At 45.5% G+C, this 20,530-nt stretch overlaps 1 protein-coding gene across 7 annotated transcripts in view; it reads right to left on the bottom strand.

Moving 5' to 3' along the window:
• Nucleotides 1-20,530, bottom strand: part of SOBP (sine oculis binding protein homolog) — a 171,789-nt gene that overhangs the window by 18,330 nt on the left and 132,929 nt on the right. For 5 of the 7 annotated variants that reach the window (XM_070496634.1, XM_070496633.1, XM_070496637.1 and 2 more), the window contains one exon: nt 16,908-18,857. In XM_070496634.1, the coding sequence (XP_070352735.1) occupies nt 16,911-18,857 (1,947 nt within the window). In that variant the 3' untranslated portion in view covers nt 16,908-16,910. Of the gene's footprint in view, nt 1-16,490; nt 16,779-16,907; nt 18,858-20,530 lie in introns of all 7 variants that reach the window. The other 2 variants (XR_011497867.1, XR_011497868.1) reach the window with 2 other exon arrangements.

Raw genomic sequence — 20,530 nt, 5'->3', positions numbered from 1 at the left:
CTCCACCCCTACTGGCTTATTCCATTTGCTGCTAGTCCCTTGGTTTGAAACATAACCTCCTAAGGACACTCAGTCACTCCCAGTAAGGAGCCACTTAGAAGTTTGCCAACCAACGGGGAAGTCCCTGAGGTCTGGGGCTGTGTCCGTTTTGCTCATGTCTCTATGCCCAGCTCCTAGTTCAGCTCGACACACGTTTGTCAAATGAATGAGGGTCAAGCGGCTCTGGTCCTCCATGCCCCAAAATAGTACCTTTTTTTTCCTGCCAATAACTGGGGATGTCAGGAATGTGAATGGGTAAAATTTGGCTAACGTGAGGTGGTGACAGAGGACTCATAAACATCTTTACAACTGTTGAGATTATTCCTAGAACAATGAACAAATAACTTCAGGGAGGTGATAGAATTTAGAACTTGAAGGGACCCCAGAGATAATATACTACAATTTCTTCATTTTATAGATGAAGAAATGGAGGCCATAAAGAGACTTGGAAACTTGCTCAGAGTGTCTGTAGCATGAATTTAGCACAAGTGTGAGGAGGTCAAAATGCCCGAGGGGAGGACGAAGTCCAAGCTTGTGCTTTGAACCCGGCTATCCAAATCCTGGTGTTAATGGTAACAATCACGATCAGCCAAAAACAAGGTTTGAAAAATCTGAATGTGCATGACAGGAAATGCCTGAGTTCCCCAAATCACATTAAATCACCAGATCTGTGTGCATTTAATATGTATATTAAATAACCAAAGTGAAAATGCAAAACACCACAAATATGCAGTGGGGGTGGAATTACAAGGCCATGGAAACCTTTTCATTTGGCATGGTCAGATCTGGAAACGCGGATATTTATCTCTGAATAAAGAGCTCACTTTAATTTCTTTCTTTCTCTTTCTCTCTCTCACTTTCTCTCTTTCTTCCTTCCCTCCCTTCCTTTCTTCCTTCTTTCCTTTCTTTTTTTGAGAATGAGGGACAATGGCGAGAGGGGCACAGAAACAAAAACACCAAGAGCCACCAAATGTGAAGTCACAAAGGACCAGGAAGCAGCCTCAGAAATGACAAATGGATCCAAAGACACCAGCGTAGCATCTACTGTAGATGATTCTTTTTCGTGTAGGGAGCACAGCCTGAAACTTGCTGTGGAGGAAGGGAACCCGTCCCCACCTCTGGGCTTGAGACCAAGAGTGACCAAATCTTATAGTCAGAGGGGGCCTCTGAATTCTTTCTTTCTAAAGGAAAAGAAAAAAAAAAAGGTGTTTAATGCTTTCTTCCAGCGACTGGAAAACACCACCATTTTGAATTCCTTCCTTAAGATTGCTGCCACTGCTTTTGAGTGATGTAGCTTTTTCCTCTAATGTAACCATGACCCAAAAATGTGAAATATTTCTCAAATAAATTTCCTTATGTTCAAATCACTTTTGGACAAAGGCCAAACATGGACAGCATCGGCCTACTTGGAGAAAATTTCAAGGCTTTCATAAGGGACTGGGGAAACGGGATTATAATGAGAGCCATTCTGGAAGCTTAACTACAGCGTTTGCCATCCCAAACACTATAATAATCATTATTATTTGCTGGTATCTATTATTGTCTGGTAAATAATATGTGTTTTCCCCCAAAGTTCTAAAGGATGCAGCTGTACCACACGCTATTTTTTGCAGCCCCATTCCTGCTGCCTCCAGAAGCCTCCTCACACCAAGCTTATTTTAAGAGAATGGCAAAGTAGACAATTTGTGCTGTTTCCTTCCCTCTCACCACACACTTGCCGAGGCCGGGACACCCACAAAGGCCAGATGGTGGCAGTACAAATCCCTTTCTGCCGATACCAGTTGAGGAGGGGGTGGTCCTGAAGTTATCTTCACTTGTTCTTCTGGCTCTAGCTAGTACAGGGCAGCCCCCCTGTTGGTGACACAGGAGTCGACTCTGGAATCAATGAGACTACGGAACCAAGCTCGGGCTTCACTTTCCTGACAGTTACTGGTATGTGAGGTACAGAACTCAAGAGTGGGGAGGAAGCAAGCTTGGAGTTTTAGAAAGTGATCATGGCAGGAAGTTCCAAAGTCGGAGCCCCTTCCTACTTTGCCCTTGCCAAGCATGGGGATCTTAGGGAAAATCCATCCTCTCTGTCTGAATTTCTTGCTCTGAGTGAAAAGGAAATTACTACCAAAAGTGAGACAGATGTGAGTTACAGCCCAATGTGACCCCTAACTAGCAGTGTGACCTTGGACCTATTCTATAACCTCCCTAAGCCTTGATCCCTCCTATGAAACGGGGGCCTGGGTGAGATTTTCTATTATATCTTCCATCTTTCATATTCTGTGATTGTAGGATCTTTGGACCAAAACAAGTATCTAGTATGTAGGATTATAAACTTGAGCAGTTGAATATTAATCTGTTATCAGTGTATAAGAAAGACTATTAATTTCTGGACCTCAAAGTCTGAAGTTTCAGAAAGAGTCTCCTTCTCTCTATTAATCACACACACACACACACACATTCTCAGCACTGGCAGAGATTTCTGGAATGTCCCTTAATGCAGGGGGTTCTGGGAAAGTGGCAATATTTGCACCTCACATTCAGGTTTTCTTCTGAATTGGGGGTTTGTCTGAAAGCAGGACAAGCCAGGGCCCTGTGACATGGAACATCACACACACACAGCCCATCCTGTATACCATGGATGTACCGTGTATGAAGACCAGCTGCATAACGCGTGGTCTCCAGTGGGCATGTATGGCCAGGTGTCTTCAGAATTCCAGGCCCACCTGTCCCTTTTGGCCAGAGCAATGAAGTGTCTTCCTCATGGAATCATAACTGCACACCAAATGCACTGAGAGAGCCTCTGTCCACCTGACATTTCCTTTTCATCACAAAAGCATGGCTAAGAGTGAGTGAGTTACTCATTCTCCTTTATCACACAAGAATTTTCAGAGAATTACAGAGAGCAAAAATGTGCCTGAGTACTAATAAATTCTTTCAATGTTGATACTGTCAAAATATGGTCATTCTCACCTTTTCTTCTTGGCCTGTACAGCCTAAGACTTACGCTGATAGCATTTAAAAGGAAATTTTACAATTTCCAGGCAACCATTCCCCAAAGAAAATGTGTGTCCAGAGAAAAATGTCTGTCTTATTCTACATCCCAACATTTCCAAGCTAGTCCCTCCGTGGTGTGAGTCCACCTCTACCAGGAAGCCTGCCTCGATTAATCTAAACCATTTTCCAAACTTTTATTCCTCTTTCCTTCCTTACGTACCTATGTTATTAGCATAACCAGAATCCTATAGTCCTGTAGTCCTGTCTTACCCGGTTAGAAGGCAAGCTCCTCGTGACTGTCATATTTATTCCCATGAGTCTAAAATCTGGTGGCATCAACTCTATGATGTGCAAGAAATGCCTGTTGCCAAACCGACTTGCCTTTGTCCAATAACCCAGGTCGCACTAATGATGCCACTCACTCAAGCATGTTGGCCCATCACTTATCATGGTTAAATACAGCCATTACACTCTGGCTTTGGCCACGCTGTTTATCTGGGACAATAACGAGTCCCCAAGGACTGGACTGCTCTCAGGTAGCCACAGCTATTCTGGGACACTCACAAGGGTACAGCCCCACGGTCAATGAACAGAGCCACCTGCAGCAGCTGATAAACCCAGGTGTGATGCCAGATAGTGGTCTCTGCACCAAGCTTATCCCAGAAAGGGCTACGCTTGGAGAGGTTTTGCCAAGAAAATGGTTCCCTCTCTCCCCCGTCAACCACTGCTTCATGAAGAGCTTTGAAATGGCTTTTATCGAGTTGGAAATGGTTTTCATTAATGAAGTGGAGGGCATCTCTTTCCTTATAGCTCACTAACTGATGAAAGTAATTTAAAAAATCCTTTTTCCTTTTTAGTGCGATTGCGATGGGAAATAACCCAGGGTGAGGACAGGGGTGTGGGGGCCCGGGGTGAGCTTCAGCTCAGCTCAGTGCTGGCTCTGGTCTGAATCACAACTTCGTCACCACTGAGCTGTTCACTCCTTGGCTTTGACAAGCTAAGGCCCATGTATATTTAAAAGAAAACAAATTAAACCAAACCTAAGAACTTGAATTTTTTTTTAATAATTTTCTTCTTTAGCAGTATCTCTTATTTTACTCTTTAATCTATAAAAATCACAACCATACAAGACCCCCTACTGAGATAACTCCATCTTTAATTCTTTGTTTCGGAAATTAAAATTCTGGTTTTCTTTGCTTAGCTGGGTCTAGGAGTTAAATGGGTAGACAGGCCTGTTTATTCTTATAAGGAGTCACTGCTGTTTCTGGCTGACCTCAGAAAGTTCCTGGGGGACCAAGAACGCTGAACCGGGGAACCCCCTCTTGTGCACCCACAAAGGCCTTATCTTCACCCTGGACAACTGATCCTCTTTAACTACTTCCAGTCCTTTCTGGAACCTGGGAGTTTAGGCAAAGCAAATGACTCTATCTCTGGCTTTTTTCTAAAAGCAGGCGGGGACTCGTGACTCACAGTGCACATTTGTACCAACACACTGGAGCAGGGAGCTACATCCATTCACAAAAGACAAAAATAAAATAAAGAAGAATTACCTGATCCAGCTAATATTCTGCAGGAAACTTTGAAGAAGAGCCTAGAGTCCTATGCCCCTGGCTTTCAGGACCAAGCACTTTCCATTACGGTTTGAGAAAGCCGTAGTGTTTTCAAAGAAAGGAGTCAAATTTTATTGAGCACCTACTTTATGTCAAGTATTGCACTAGAAACTTTCATATAGTTCCTTCACTTGAAAACTGGTATATCTTATATACTGACTTCACTTATACACTTATTTCATTGAAACAACAATGCTTCTAAAGTTTATTATTGTCTCCATTTTACAGATGAGGAAACTTTCCTAGGAAGGTTAAAGAACCTACTTGCTCAAGGTCACTGCTAGAAAGGGGCAAAGCTGGACTAAAATCCAGCTCCTATGACTCTAATGTTACACCCCCTGCAGGGAGTGCTGCCCCCAATCCAGGTTTCATCGCTCACCTTCCTTACCCTGACAGGTGGGGTTTACGATATCAGAGCTGTGAGGGGCCTTAGAGACATACATAGTCCAGCTCCCTTGCTTTGCAAACAAGAACTCTGAGAAGTTATTTGATAAAAATTACTAATTGCATTTCCATTCAAGTCCTATTCAATACATCAACTAGCCGACGCTGATTCACACCTTCCAAAAATTCTGCCTTGGACAAAAAAAGGTAGATGTTTATTGTATTAAGATTGAGTTTGTTATTTCTCTATATTATCTGAATACAGGCCTTCTAGGTATTAAAAACAAACAAAAGAACCTAGAGAAAAAAGCAGCTTTATGTGGCAAGTAGCTATGGTCTATGGATCAAGAGATTTTAAGATTTTCAGATGAGATCCAAAAAAAGAGGTCTTTATGACACTTTATTATTTTTTTTACAACCAGCCCATTAGCAGAGAGAGAGAGAGGGAGAGAGACAGGCTCCATATTCATGGAAATTTCACTGTAAGAAATAACAACAAGCATACTGTCCCCCTGCCCCCACCCCAAACAGCCAAGGAGATGGGGAGCGTGGTTAATAATCGCTTTTCTGCAACCCTTCAACCCTTCAGCCCCAGGTATTCAGGTACAACCTATTTCGTCTCTGAAATCAGCTGCCCAACATGAGGAAGCGATGCTGTGGGTGGCAAAAATATGACTCTGGTCCTTGGCACAGGGCTTGTAACTCAAGCAGCTTTGGTCGTATCCCGTGTCCCACTGAGGGGAAAGGCAGATGAGAACTCAGGTTCTAATCCTAGCTGAGCCACGCTGTGACATTGAGCATTCGCTCTGTTTGTCCCAGTCTCTACTTGTAAAAGTGGAACCAGACATCTTATGACAATTTCTGGAACAACAGCATGGAAGTGTTTCATTACCTTACATGACACATTTGAGCGAAGAAGTTCTGGGCTGCAGGGGCCACCATGACAATTCTTATACTAAGGACCTACTATGTGCCAGGTACCTCCTGGACATTTTAACTTATGTTATTTACACTGGAGCCTGACAACTCTATTACTAAGTAGGGGTATTAGCTTCGTTTTTTTCTATATAAGATATGCTCAGTGGTTTTATGTGGAAACTCTGGAGCCAGACTGCCAGTTAAATCCCAGTGCTGCCATTTAATGGCCAATGACTCTCGGTAGGAGATTAACCTCTCCGTGCCTCAGTTTCTCCATCTGTAAAATAAGTTTAATAATGGTGTCCCATTGGGTTGTTGTGGGCATGTAGCACTTGGAACACTGCCTACATAGGAAAAGTGCTCAATAAGTACTAGCTGTTACCATTATTTAATGAGAAGATTCAGGCACAGAGAGGTTATAAAAGTTTTCCAAACTCCCAGCTGGAAAGCAACATAGCCGGTTTTCAAATCAAAGCAGGCCTCACTCCAGCCCTGTGCTCTTCTCCCAGGCATTACAGCCTTTCTAACAGGACAGTAACTGCCATTTCTAGGGCACCAATGATGCGCCACACTCTACGTATGTTTTCTTACCTATCCTTCACAGCACTGTTACTATTACTCATGAAAATACTAATAGCTCAGAGGTTGAGTCACTTCTTCCCTCATCTAGGAAATGGCTCTGGCAGGATCTGAACCCAGGCCGGCCCAACCCCAAAGCAGATGTTCTTATCCACGAAACCACAGTGACACCTTCCTTCACTCCTGGGAGCCCACTGATGCCACATGTGGAAGCTTCAGAAGGTCTATGGCCTAGGAAGTTAAAAAAGATGAAAGAACATCTCCAAAAGTTGCCAAACTCCCCTAAAAGGACCTGCAGGCTGTGGGAGGATCTGACTTAGATTCTGTGAAAATCTCTGAAGGTGTCTGGGGGAAAGCAAGACACCCAGGCCTCAAGGCTGCTCTTCAGGCCAAGGACAGAGCGTTTGGGCAGCACTGTGGCCACTGTCCAGTCTCCGTGTCCATCATCAGGGAAGTCTTCTGCCAGGAGAGCCACTGCCTGCCTCTGTGCACCCACTAGGCGACAGCCGGCAGCCCGCACCACTCCCTGCCCTGCTGGCCTAAGGCTCGGAGCAGCTGGTCAGAAGGGCGGAGCCCATTTCCACAGCAATCTGGGGCCTGGCCAGCACCCTCCTTGACTGGGCTTTGTGAGGTTTCCTTTCCTGGTGTGCTATGAAGCCTCCTTAGGCCTACTCTGGGCCCAAAGAAAGGAGTCCTTCTTCCCACTGCATGGCTACAGTGGCTTTCCATACTTAAGACATAGATTTAGCAGTGTCTGCCCCTCACACTGTAGTGATAACATACTGCAATGTTTAGAATCAACCGCTGGTACTTAGCCTGTCATCAGGATGCAGCCATCAGCTTTAGCGAGGCCAGTCTTACTTCCTCTCAGTCTACAAACAGCTGCTAAAGTAATTTTCCTCAAACCCAGATTTCATCCTGTCACTGCTCTGCTCGAGGTCGTGGTGACGCTGCCTAATGTATAGAGTACAAATCCCACAACCTCCTGCTCCACTACCACCTTTCTCCTCCAGCCTCCTGCTCCTCTCCTTCTGCAGTCAAGCCCTCTGCTGCAGCCAAGGCAAGGGCAAGGTCATCCCTAACGTGGCTTTGCTCTTTGCCTCTGCAGCTTGGGCCATCCAATTGCATTCCTTATTCCTCCACTCCTGACTGCCAGTCCACGTCCCTCCCCGGTTTTAGGCTCTAACTCCAAATTCATCTGCTTTATGGAATGCTATCAGCCTAACGCCATTGGCTAGTCGTCTCTTCAGACTCTTCTCATTCATTTGCTCAACAAATACTTGCGAGCTTGTTCTACCAGCTCCCAAGCTAGGTGCTCGGTTACAAGGGAGAGTGACCCGCCCCCAGTCCCTGCCCTCGCTGAAGCCGGCCGGCCAGCACAGGCTTTTGTACTGTATCACATCAGTTTGCAGATTCCGCATATTGCTTGTAAAAGTGACCTCGTTATTTTGTTATTTCGTGTCTCTCTCAAGGTTATTAGCTCCTCAAAACAACTCAAGGACCCCTGCCACAACCTCTCCCTTTTTTTTTTCTTTTCTCTTCCTTCCTTCCTTGCATCTTTCCTTTCTTCCTCCCTCCCTCTTTCCTTCCTTCCTTTCTCCTTCCTTTCTTCCCTTGTTTTTTCCTTCCTTCCTTCTTCTCTTCCTCCCTTCCTCCTTCCTCCCTCCCTTCCTCTTTCTTCCTTTCCTCCTTCCTTTCTCCTTTCTTCCTTCCTCCTTCCTTCCTGATATCACCTAATAAAAGTGTCCTTGCAGGAAGTCAATGTTAGATTTTGTTAGTTAAAATTGGATATGTTTTACCCCCTAGAGAAATAAATGACGACTATCTCTGAACCATGAATAAGTGAAAGCGACTGCCCCCCTCTGTTTGGATATGATTAGGAATTTATTAAGTTTTGCAGAATGTGATATATTAATTAAATATAAATTAAGAACTCCAAACATAGGATTTTTAATAAGTTATTATTTCTGTGCATAGGCCACACACACACAGCTGAGACACAGAACAAGTTGATCAGACGATCAGACGGTGAGGAGTGCTGTCGAAATCAGAACCCTCAACCGAAATCAGAAACTTCATTTGTACGTTCATAATGTTTTCCCACAAAAACTTTTTCATAGGTTTTCAATTAGCATCTGGGATTCATGTTGTTCAAACCTTGATTTGAAAATAGACATTAAGCCCCATGTTTATGATGCCATTGTATTAGATGAGAGGATGGAGGGACCTGGATGTATTTTTGGTTTGGCAAATTGTAGAACTATTTTTTCAAACTTCTGGGGTTTGGCTAAAACCAAAACTTATTTTGCCAAGCACTGTGGCCTTAATTTTTAAACCCATGTGTATTTTAAAAGAAATTCAATCTATATGTTTCTGACTCATTTACACTTAACTCATGAAAACGCTGCTTGGTACAAGCGATTAGATGTCCAAGCAGGTTTATGAGCCCTTCTAAGCCTTCTTTTCCCCCGTTCTTCCCAGAAAGTTGTATTTTGCCAGCCATAAAAGAGTGTGAGCCCCAGAGGTCTGTGGTCAGTTTGAAATTTATAACCTCCGAAGCTTAAATGGATTCTGAATTTGGAAAAAGTGTTTTTTCCTCTCCTCTCTTTCACATTAAGTGCACGAACAGACTCCCTATGGTAAAGCCACGGTCCTACGTCTTAGTTCCCAAGATGGCTGAAGGTGAATAGTAAGAATTCAATCTAGCCACCAATAAGTTGTCCCTAAGACATTTCGGAGGAACAATGTGACACTTTAAGTTTAAGGTGGACACAGATCCAGATCCAACACCCTAACGGAAAGTTTTACTAATTACTCAGGATAAGAAAAAGAGGTGGGACTCAGCGTGATTCAAGTTGGACATTTTACTTTTGGGGGACTGGGTAATTTTTTTTTTAATCACAGACAACCAACCCTGTTTATGAGTTTTTATACATTTTTTAAATAAGCTGAAATCTACTAAAAACGTCACTTGAATTAAAACCAGAAAAGCAGGAAGAATGCGCATGCACACTGCAGTGACATCCCCCTGGTATCTTCCATATATCATGATGCTCAGATACCACTCCAGTACAGCAGTCTAATGGGAGAAAGCTTTTGGATAAAGTACTTAAAAATGGCTTATAAATATTTAAAGTATAAGCATCTAACAAATCATAATGACAAAGTTTTACATTTAACCACATGTGCTCCAAATATCTTGAAATTACTCTAAGTACGGGTTTAAAATATCAAAAGGGCTTGTTGATGGGATGCAGAACTTTGCAGAGAAACTTGAACCTGATCATTCTTGCTCCCACAACACCCAATCTGCACAATTTTTAAAGTGTGCGTGTGTAGATTTCCCTAGAAAAAGATCACGTTACAGCCTGAATTTCCAAAACAAGAGTTGAAGGACGAAATATAGGGTTTCCCCTTCTCTCACCAAATGCAGCTTAGCCACTTTGCTTCTAGATAATTTGTTATTGTAGGTTGGCTCAAATTTAAGACAGTAACATTTTAGAAACACTTGGAGAACTAAGCCAGCTGCAAGGAGGATATCATTACAAATTGAGACACATGTTGTATGGGAATACCATTCATTTTCAATACCAAAAATATGTCTGGGGAAATAGGCCATGCAAATAAGGGAGAGATACACTTTTTAATTGCATTTTTTGGGCGTTAGGTCAATGATTCGTGTCAAATAAGTCCATAAAGTGTGTTTCTCCCTCCTGTTCTTTAAATGCTATCAGTCATATTCTTACTTTCCCTTTGACCCAAAACAAAACACAGCTTGCTATCAAAGAAAGACAACAAACCAGAGGTTCAAAGGAGGAATGATGAGACAACCAGCAGCACAACCAAATATCTGAATGGGATGAGGCTGGGGAGCCTAAACAGCTTTGATTTGTTGCCATCCTGACCCCAGGGCTACATGGAAAGGCAGTTCTGCTCTTGTGTTCCCTTCTCCCTATTCAGTTGTGCATTTGGGCAACACGCTAAAATTTCATGAGCATGTTGTTGCTTATGTCTGTAGCTCAGTCCTAAGAGCGTAAAATTAAGAGATCTCAGGGGCAACTCGACTGATGGTTTCCAATGTAAGAATGTTTCGAACACTCAGGAGCTAATTAAAGCATGAGAGACTAATTCCAACTTTCCGCAGTCATTATACTTTGCTCTTGCTCCAGTCTATTCACTAGAATCTTTTAAACGGCCCTTGAAATAACCTGTGTGTGTGTATTTCCCCTCCTTGTCAATGGCCTCACGTCCTCAATCCTGACCCCACCAGACTTTTTCCTCAAGCAGAAGGCTGTGAAAATCCACAAATATGGAGAAGAATTCTACAGGAGTAGTATTTAAAAACGGCATTTACTCCTTTTCCTTGAGAATGGGACCCTGTTAAATGATGCCAGCACTAAATTGTTTATCTTTTAAAGCTAATTTATTTTTCTCTGAAATGGATTCCTTTTATGCTTTTGGGGCTTAAAAAAAAAGTTTACACAGGCAGAATGCATGTCCTTAACACGTACCCACATATAAAGTGTTATGCATTCAAATTGGCATCTGAAGGATACAAAATAGTTCTGCACAGGACAGGGGGAAGGAAAATAGAATGGCCACCCTCCGTCCCTTTGGCACAGTCTCTTTGACAAGAGAGTCTGGAAAAGGCGGAGTGTTGGGGGTGGAGGTAAGCGTTCCACTCCATGAGGTAAGTGTTCCATGCTGTAGTATACTTTGGTTCTCAAACACCTCTGCCCCTCCACAATGCTTGTCTGCACCATGGTAGGTGTAAATGATTGAACTATGATGCCCAGGCAGCCGCTCAGGCCGGTGAGGAAGTGATTCACTGGAAACCAGACAGGGAGCTTATTTTCAGTGCCCTTCTGGGCAATGGCTTGCTAATGGCTGGTCAAAGGCTTTCCCCTTTCCAAGCACATTCTCCCCAGGTGAAGAAGCATGCTAGGGAGCTAGGGAGGATGGGCAGTACTCTCAGACATGGCCACATCGACGCCCTGGGGTCTACTGAACCATGCACTTCTCAGACTCTCGCCATTCGGCTCCGTTGGCCTCAACAGCAGGGTAAAAGGTTTTTCATGGAAGGACAGGGTCTCCCTCCACAGCAGAAACTCTGAACATCCAAGTCCTGGGGAAGTGTCTAGCTTGTTTCTTTTCTCGCTTCCCTTTTCTTCTTTCACCATAGGCAGTCATAGGACATGGTAACTTGAAGAAAGCTCTACAACCTTTTGCATTTTGTCACTAAGGCAATCTTACCGAGGCAAGTGCTACATTCTGTAGCTGCAAGAGGGATTCTGCAATATTGAGTCCACAGCAAAATTTGCTAAAAATAAGTTCTAAGTTTTAAAGGAAACTTATAATTAATTCAGCTTCCTCAGAGTAACAAGAAAAATTCCAACTCAGATGGTGATAAGATAATCCTTCAGAGATGTAAGGCATAGTTTCTCTGAGGCCAAAATCTATGGACCTCTCCTCCCAAGAAAATGCCTCTGTGCGTGGGCACATAAAACTTTCCATGACATTCCAGGGGGGATTGCTGAAGGCCATCCAAAGACTAGTCCATGGAGCAGACTAGCTTTAGGGAGCTGCCACACGGATCCGAAGGTCTGGAGATCAGAGCCAGGACTAGGGCTGCACCTGCATGACCCGGAGAGTGAATTACTCTTTGAAGTTTGCACACTAAGCACTTCCCCTTCCTCACTCTAGTCCCAGGCCTGCTGAAGACGGAGGGTTATGGCTACATCTGAAATAAATAAATACCTAGTCACATATGTCATTTCCTATTCCATCATAATCTGATTGGAATAATATCTCAAAGCCAGATGCCTGCACATTAAAACCCTCCTTCAATCCCCTTGTCAAAAGGGTTAAAATAGACCCCGCAGCATTGAATGAGCTGTGTCTGAAGCCAAGCTTGACACTGTTCATCCCAGCAAACTCTCCTCTACAGCCTCAAATGACCACGGCAAGCGCTCTTCCAGGTCCTCACCACTCACCTGTGTGCATGATCACACCTGGTGCTTCTCGCTGGCTCTTTGAATGACCTATACCCAGAACTGGACAGCCATCTGCATCCTGACAGACGGCGAAACTTTAACATCAAGGATTACGTTGCCAATTAACTTTTCCAGCAATCAACTATTAGAACGTTAAAAATCTCAAGTCTGGCACGGGATCTGAGCACATCCCATTTGTATTGATTTTCTCTTCTCGCTGGCAATTTTTCTTCTTTTCCTTGCTTTAAAAGTAGGCACCCAGAGTAATATTTCCAAAGGATGGACTGACTTCCCAGGAAGAGCACTCTCTAATACTTCAGCAGGACAAACTAAACTGGCAGAAAGTTACCTCTCATCTGCACCCGTCTGGCTTTCCTAACGAGGTGAGCTCCCTGTCTCTGACATAGACCTTTCTGGGATTGTGGCTCCATGACCAGACTAATAATTAAACTCTAAACTCCCGAAAGCCCAAACTACAGCCCCCTCCTCGAGCTCTCCCAGAGAAAACAAAAAGTGGAAGGAACCCCTGCTGCTGAGGCGGGGAGAGCACCACGGAATTGGGGCCAGGGAACAGAGTCTCATATTTTCTTTCTGGTTTTAGAAACACATAAGAAATTTGGGAGCCACAAAGGTGGGAAGTTGTATGGACTTGTTGCTCCTCAGGAATGGAAAAATTGAGGCTGAATGGGTTACTCATGGTACACATTTTTTCCATTGATTATTTTATTTAAAGAGAATATGTCATTTCCCTGGAAAATCGAGGAGGGGGGATATTTTCTTTTGAATATCTTCAAACATTTGCAAATGGTTACTCTGAACTCCCCAACGTACCGTAAACAAGTGTAAACTGCAGAAATTCAGAAAATGTACAAATAGAAACAGCTATCCCCCAAGCTCCAAGGCAAAGAAACGAAGGGAGTATTCCATTTATAAATGGAATTCTTTGTGGATAGAATAGTTTGGGAAATGTTTATACATTGTTTTCCTTATTATTTGGGGGGATTTTTTTTCCAGCTTACAGAAGCTGTAGAACTGGTATTTGGAGTCTCAAAAGTTGAAGATTAAAGGAAGTTTACAACCTTTTTAAAATCTTCGACTAAACTTAATTAGTTCTGCATCTAGGAAAACATCTGCCCATTGAAGTCACTTGTAGTCATATCAACAAACAAGAATGCATAAAGTCAGGTAACCAGAAACAGAATAACTTCAAAATGGAAAAAAATATATAGACTATAATTTGCCAAGAACTAGCAAATACGATGACCTCTTTGAAGACAACTGTGGCTGCCTGGATTGTTGATTTCAAGACACAGTCTGCTTTGAATCTATTTAAAATGATAAAATAATAGTAACATAGTATGAGAACGGTGGGCATCGTAAAAAGAATGAAGAGCCCTTACTGAAGCTACTGACAGACTTTCCTAAGAAATAGTAATGAGCCACTAGCAAGCCCATGGAGAAATCGCTCACCTGCCCCTCACCCACTGCAACTCCGCCTTGGTTTGTTTTGGGTTTTGAATACTTCCCACTTTGGCTTTAACTCATCACCAAACAGCGGTCACTGTCAGGGCACAAAAGCCATGCAGTCCTTTATTTAACGGATGCATTTTCAATTTCCTCAACCACACGAATGGGCTGGGTTTCTGAAGGCCTAGAAGAAAAACAGCGAGCACGTGTGCACAGAAAATCAGGAAGGGCAGAGAACGTGAGTGAATTACGGCAGGTTGAGACTGCGCTGTGAAGTGACGTGGAACTACAGAGGCCAAGAGGAAACGTGATTTAGTGGAGGAGAGGCCGTTCTTCTCCCGTCTTAAATCACTTGCCTCGTCACCCCGCTGTAGCTGGCAAAGGCTGAGTGTCTCCGACTTTAGAGAAAAGCTGTAATTTCTTGGGGGACCCATCATAAAAAGAACTCTCCAATCTCGAGGGGCTCTGGGCAATTTCGTCATTGCATCTTCTGAAATTGGCTGAAGCCAGGTTAATATTTCTAGTAACAACTCTGGTCCACATACAAGACCCTTGCCTGACTCTTTATTCAGAAACATATATCATCCAAATAGCCATCATACATTTCATGCTTTTATGTTCTTTTGGCCCCATGCTACTTATGGACTCGTGGCACTATTCCTGACCTGGTCACTTCTCACTCCAGTAATAGTAATGAAATCTTGCACACCACCCATTTTTCCTTTAATGTTGTTTGAATGAGCGATATTAGAATGCGTTTAAAATTACAATTTCCAGCTTTCTAAAGGCCATCAGTTTTTTTGTCCCACATCTTCCCATTACTTGCTGCTTTGTCAACCTTACTCACTGCTTTGTCAACCAGATTAAATTACTCTGGTGGAGAAAACAGGGGCATTTTCAATTGAGGTGACTAGGAGAAGACTGAGGCCATCTGTCTTTGGACAGCAGAACTTGTAAATGTAAAACCAAGAAGGAATGGTGAACTGAATTTTAGTGTTTTGCTGCTACTGGCAAAGACATCAGTGGAAAAGGAAACCCCAAACTACAGCGGCTGAGAAACCCTTCTCGTACCACGAGACAAGCCCCCTCGCTCTGGCTCGGTGCTTCCCAAGCAAACTTCCGGCTATGAGTTAGGCAGGCGCCCATGTAAACATGCTGACTTAGAGACAACCATCTCCACGCCACATCCAGTGCTCTGGTCCACACTTACATTTCCCACTGTGGAGTAATGGGTTGGTATTCTAGGTTTGCTGTTGTTGTTGCCGGAAAAACAAGAAATGAACACTGTCTACACACTTAGAGAAGTTGGTAGGTAGGCTTGGTTTTTCTCTAGGAACTTCCCCAAAGACACCCGAGTTGGATAAAAGAATTTTATCACATAGTGTAACAAAGGGACCAGTTTGCCTATTCTCCTACGGTGGTCTAAAGAAAATGCAGCTCTTGAGGCAGACAGCCTGGATTTGAATCTCGACTCTGCTAACTTGGTGACCTTGGGCAAGTCACTTGTCTTAGCTTCCTCATCAGTAAAATGAAAAGAATAATAATTGTATGGATCCAGATCCAAATAAATACTACCAAAAAAACTTAGAAGAGACCTGCACATATAAACATGAGCAACTGTTCTTCCTAAGGCCCGCCTCTCCTGCCCAGGCCTCCCTCCGCCCTGGTTTATCTCTCCCCAAGACTGTTAAGTGCCTTGAGGGCAGCCACTGCATTATAGTCACCTTTCTACGTCCCCAGTGCCTAAAAGGAGCTGTGCACGAGTTAAATGCTTAATAAATGTTCATTTCTCTTCCTTTCCTCTCCATAACAGTTGATAAACCTCAACTGAACATTAGCCAGTTTGCTGTCCTCTTGATTAGAGGGGAGAGCTGTGGCTCTGGGTTCAGCAGGTCTGAGTTGGATACTGGTTCCCCCACTTACCAGCTTTGATTTGGGCAACGTCTCCAAGGCTCATCTTCCTCCTTGGTAAGATGCAGATGATGCCTACTCCACCAGGATTGGCGGGGGACCAAATCAGGCCACATCTGGCTATAGTGGGAATGCCACACGTGCTACTTCCTTGTCCCCTTACTGAAATTCTGGACTCACTATCAAGGGTTCACTTGGCATCAAGCAGGATTCCTACCATTAGGTCAGAGATGTGCACCCTCACCCACTTCAGCAACGTCCTCCTTTTCCCTGTCAAAGCCCCCACTCTCTACCCACCAGCTGAGCCGCTGAGCCCAAAAGGGGAAGAAAGCAAAGCTGGTCACTGATGTTGAGGCCTGCCCTGGGGAATGCTGGATGGTGACAAAATGAAGGAAGAGACCCCATGAACGGGAGCTATGAGCCACTGCTCCAACACCCTGCCAGGAAAACAGGGTTGAGTGGCCTCAGTTCAGCTGGCGTAAGCATGTAAGAAGGTTAGATTTTATTCTCATCTTGCAAATGGGAATCCAGGAGTTAGAAAATTTGGTGAGTTGAGACATTCTGCCAATGAGTCTATCAGCTTCCAGGAAGCCGCCTAGCTCACCTTTTACCACAGCCTTGTAACGGCATGAGTGAACAGTGACAGGTCCAGAGTAATCTCTCCTCCTCCCCACATCCTCCTCTTCTTCAACAGGGTGAATTACAGAGAAAAGCATAATAATGCAAGTGTAATTAAGTAGATAGTGTTTCAAGTCGGTTTCAAGACTGGGCTTTACCATCAAGTAAGTGACCTCGGGCATGGCACTTACATGCTGTGACTCAGTTTCCTCAGCTGTAAAATGGGAATGACGTTGGATCAAAATGATGATAGTGTGTGACCACACAAGGTGTACTGGAAAACATGTAAGGTAAAAAATGATTATCAATACACTCTCTCGCCTCTGCCTCCTAAGAAGTACGGAGAGGTGCACTGGCTCGTGCACTGGCTCGTGCGGAGGACAGCCGCGGCGTACATACAAACCTTTTACTTATTCTGATTTCTAATTCGGAGGCACCTCCTTTTGAGCGGAGGCTCCAGGTCCTCGGGCCCGGCGCTCAGCATGGGCGAGGAGATGATGCACGGCGCCATGGCAGTCTTCTCCGCCGGTTTTGGCACAGGCTGGATCACGCAGCCCGTCTTGGGCAGCATGCGCAGAGCATACGCGTGGTCCTCGTCCGCGGGGTTATTAAGGTTCGGGTCTGACTTGTCGCCCCCCGCCAGGGCCTCCTCCCCCATCAGCTTTTTGGCCGCCTCCCCGTCCAGGTGGCAGTTGGAAGCACAGTTGTTCTCCTTGACGGACTCCAGCTCGCTCACCGCGGGCTCCTCGGGCGACAGCAGCTTCTTGGGGGGCGCGGGCGGCGGCGGCGGCGGCGGGGGCTGCTCGGGCGGCGGCTCCGCGCCCTTGGCGCCCTCGGCGGCGGCGCCGCGCGTGCCGTTCACGATGACGTTGCAGGCCGCGGCGGCCTCGGGGCCCGCGGGGGCGCCCGGGCCCGGGTCGCCGGCGGCGGGCGGGCTGCAGTGGCCGTCCCTGCAGCCGCCGCAGGTCCTGCGCTCCGCGGCGCCCGGCTCGCGCTCCGCCTTGACGTGCGCGTGCAGCGCGCGGTGGATCACGTTGTGCAGCCGGGCCCGGTGGCCCACGGTCAGGTCGATGACGCCGTCCTGCGGGCCCTGCAGCACGCCGGGGAAGCCGAGCTGGCCGCCCGCGCCCGGGGGGCTGCCGGCGCGCCGCGTCAGGTCCACCACCTCGCTCCGGCCGTGCTCCGCGGGCGCGGGCGCCAGGCTCAGGGCCTGGCCCGAGCAGCCGGGCGGCGAGTCCGCGGACTTGGACGAGCCCTGCTTGGAGTCCCGGGGGGACAGGGAGTGTCCGCCTGGCTTACCTCCTGCCGCCGAGGAGTCGCCGGGGGCGCTCGGAATGAAGTTCTCCCCGTTGCTGGAAAATCCGTTGGGGGGCTTGGAATCATTGACGTGAGGGATGGGAATAGGGATGGGGATGGGCACGGGCAGGGGCACGATCACCGGGTATGGCACGAGCAAGGTGGGGGGCGGCACCAGCGGGGCGAGCGACGGCAGCCCGAAATTCATCATCTGGGGCACGGGCATCGGGCCATTTGGCATCATGCTCACGGGCGGGAAGGGGAGACTCGGCAAGGGCGCGCCCGGGGGCGGAGGGGGCAGCAGGCCCGGGGGGTTCCCAGGCATGGTCGGGGTGCTCGGGGGGTGGATATGGGGCGAGAGCATGGGCCGGTGCATGGGACTGGAAGTGGGGCCCAGGTTTCTGGGGCCGCCCGGAGGGGGCCCGATGCCCGGGAGCATGGGGTTGGACAGAGGGCTGTTGGGGTTGGAGGCGTGGTGTGGCGGCCCGCGAATGAAGGGCGGGCGGATCTGCTGCATGATCTGTTGTTCCATGAAGATGGGCAGCGGCACCGGGCCGCGGTTGGTCATCACCATGGGAGGGCTGCGAGGCGGCACTCCGAGGGGAGGCCCGATGCTAGCAGGTGGCTGGACGGAGACAGGAGGGATGTTTGGAGTCTCGCTGATAGGCATGGACTTGGGCACTGGCGTGGGGATTTTAGCGACAGAGCAGTTGGCAGTGTCAGATGGAGAGACGGTGGTGGACGCCGATGGGCCAGGGCCCTGGCTTTGGCCAGCTGCAGCCACCGGGGAGGGGGCTTTCCTCCGAGCATCTGTTAGAGGAATATTCCAAGAGTCTGGAGTGAGCAGCTGCACCCCGGTGCCTTCTGCTTTATTTTCCATGGGAGGGTGTAATGTGCTGCACAGCCCAGCTGGAAGATTGGCCTGGGTCTCTTTGTAGAAAATGTCCATTTTGTATTGATTGAGACATTTTGCACTGCAGAACTGAAGCCTTCTTTCCCCGTCCCCAAAATCCAGGTATTCTTTTGTGTGTCTTATGTGTTTACACCAGTCACATACCTACAACACAGTAATAAAAAAGATAAATAAAAAGATAAGCAGTTTCCTCTGGTAGATGGTGTTTCAGGTTTCACATAAACGTTCTTTCAGACTTTATCACAATCTTTCAAACAGGCTGAAGTGTTTCCTTCGAAAAGGTAAAATTCTGAAAAGTTTGTAAAATAATTTTTCCTTGGAAACCAGAATTGCTTTATAAATATTAACTCTTCAGAATAGCAATTATCACCATCTCCTATAAAAAAAAAAAAGAAAGAAACAAAACTCTCTTGTCCCCTTTGAGCATGACTTTAAGGTGGATCTGACAAAAAGGAATATGTATACCTGCCCACACATTTTCACTTGTCAGAGAGGCTCGTTGTAAATGCAAATCTAAGTAGTTTTGGAGAGAAGGATTCTCCAGAAAGTTCAGTGGGTTTTGAAATATAGCCCCTTAAAATTCTCCTCATGCAAAGTCACTTTACACTATTGACTGTGTTCGATAATGCAGTTGGAAAGGGTGTGCTGTGTTAGCCAATAACACGAAGCGTGGAACATCATTATGTCTGCCTTCCAAGGGGAAACTTGGAATTAGTCATGAAGTCTGTGTGAGGTTTAGCTATTCCCAACCTGTGATGTTGCAGCAAGCTAGAATTATTTTTTGAGCTGTTTGCCCACTCTCTCTCAGTAGTCAGAATTTTTGGTGACATTTCTTGGCAGGCAGTCTTATTTAACAACTTTTCAAACACCAGAGAACGTTTTCCAAAAGTTGTTATGGCTTTTTCCCCCCTTCAGAGCTACTCCTGGCACAGGAAAGACATCGCCAAATTTATTTTAAAGTTGGGCTGCAGAACTAATTAAAGGCTGAGAGCTTTTCCCAATTGGAAATCATTAGACATCAAAGTTCAAAAAATAGTCATTCTCAGCTTCAGAACCCATTACTTTGGAGAAATTATTGTGATTTCATTAACACATTAATTTTGCAACACCATCAGCTCTCACAGATGGTGAAGACATGATCTACAATTCAAATATGACTCTTGTTTGCACAAATGTCTTTCCTTCATATGGCATTTTAAACAAGAATTAATATGAGTAATCTTGCCATAGCTATAAACAGATAAACAGATGTCAAAATTTTCAATAGTTTTTTCAGTGCCTTACTTTTTTGACTGAACATTACACACAGAATCTTTTTTTCTTTTCTTTTCTTTTTGCTTTTTTGGTCATTTCCTCAGCTTCAACCCATGCAGCAGCAGAGGAAGGATTCTGAAATGCAATGCAATGGTGAGTTTATTGACTTCGAGTCCGTCTTCAGTAAATCACTGGTTCCAATATTGCTCTAAATGGAACCCTGTTTTTGTGGAGGAGGGTGTCTGTTGTTGGTGTGTGTTGTTTTTTAACTATGGTACACTGATAGCATTAAAAGATGATAAATTTTAATAACGATTGATCACATAAACAATGCAAAAACAACATATGCTGGGCATTTGATTCCTCATCTCATTTAACTCTCAGCTTTCCTTGACTGTAAACAGTGGTGGCATGCCGGTATGTGATTGTGGGTGCCCACACTCGTGGCAGATGTGGGTCTGGATGGGTAAATCCACTCTTTTCCTTCTCGCTGTTTTTTCAGTGATATTCGCAGGTAATATACTCGATGGTGTAAGGCTGAAGAACAAATACTTACTGGCACA

Source organism: Equus asinus, chromosome 24 (genome assembly GCF_041296235.1).
Source record: "Equus asinus isolate D_3611 breed Donkey chromosome 24, EquAss-T2T_v2, whole genome shotgun sequence".
Lineage (NCBI taxonomy): Eukaryota > Metazoa > Chordata > Mammalia > Perissodactyla > Equidae > Equus > Equus asinus.
Note: the sequence above shows the minus strand (reverse complement) of the source record. Positions and strands in the feature narration are given on the sequence as shown.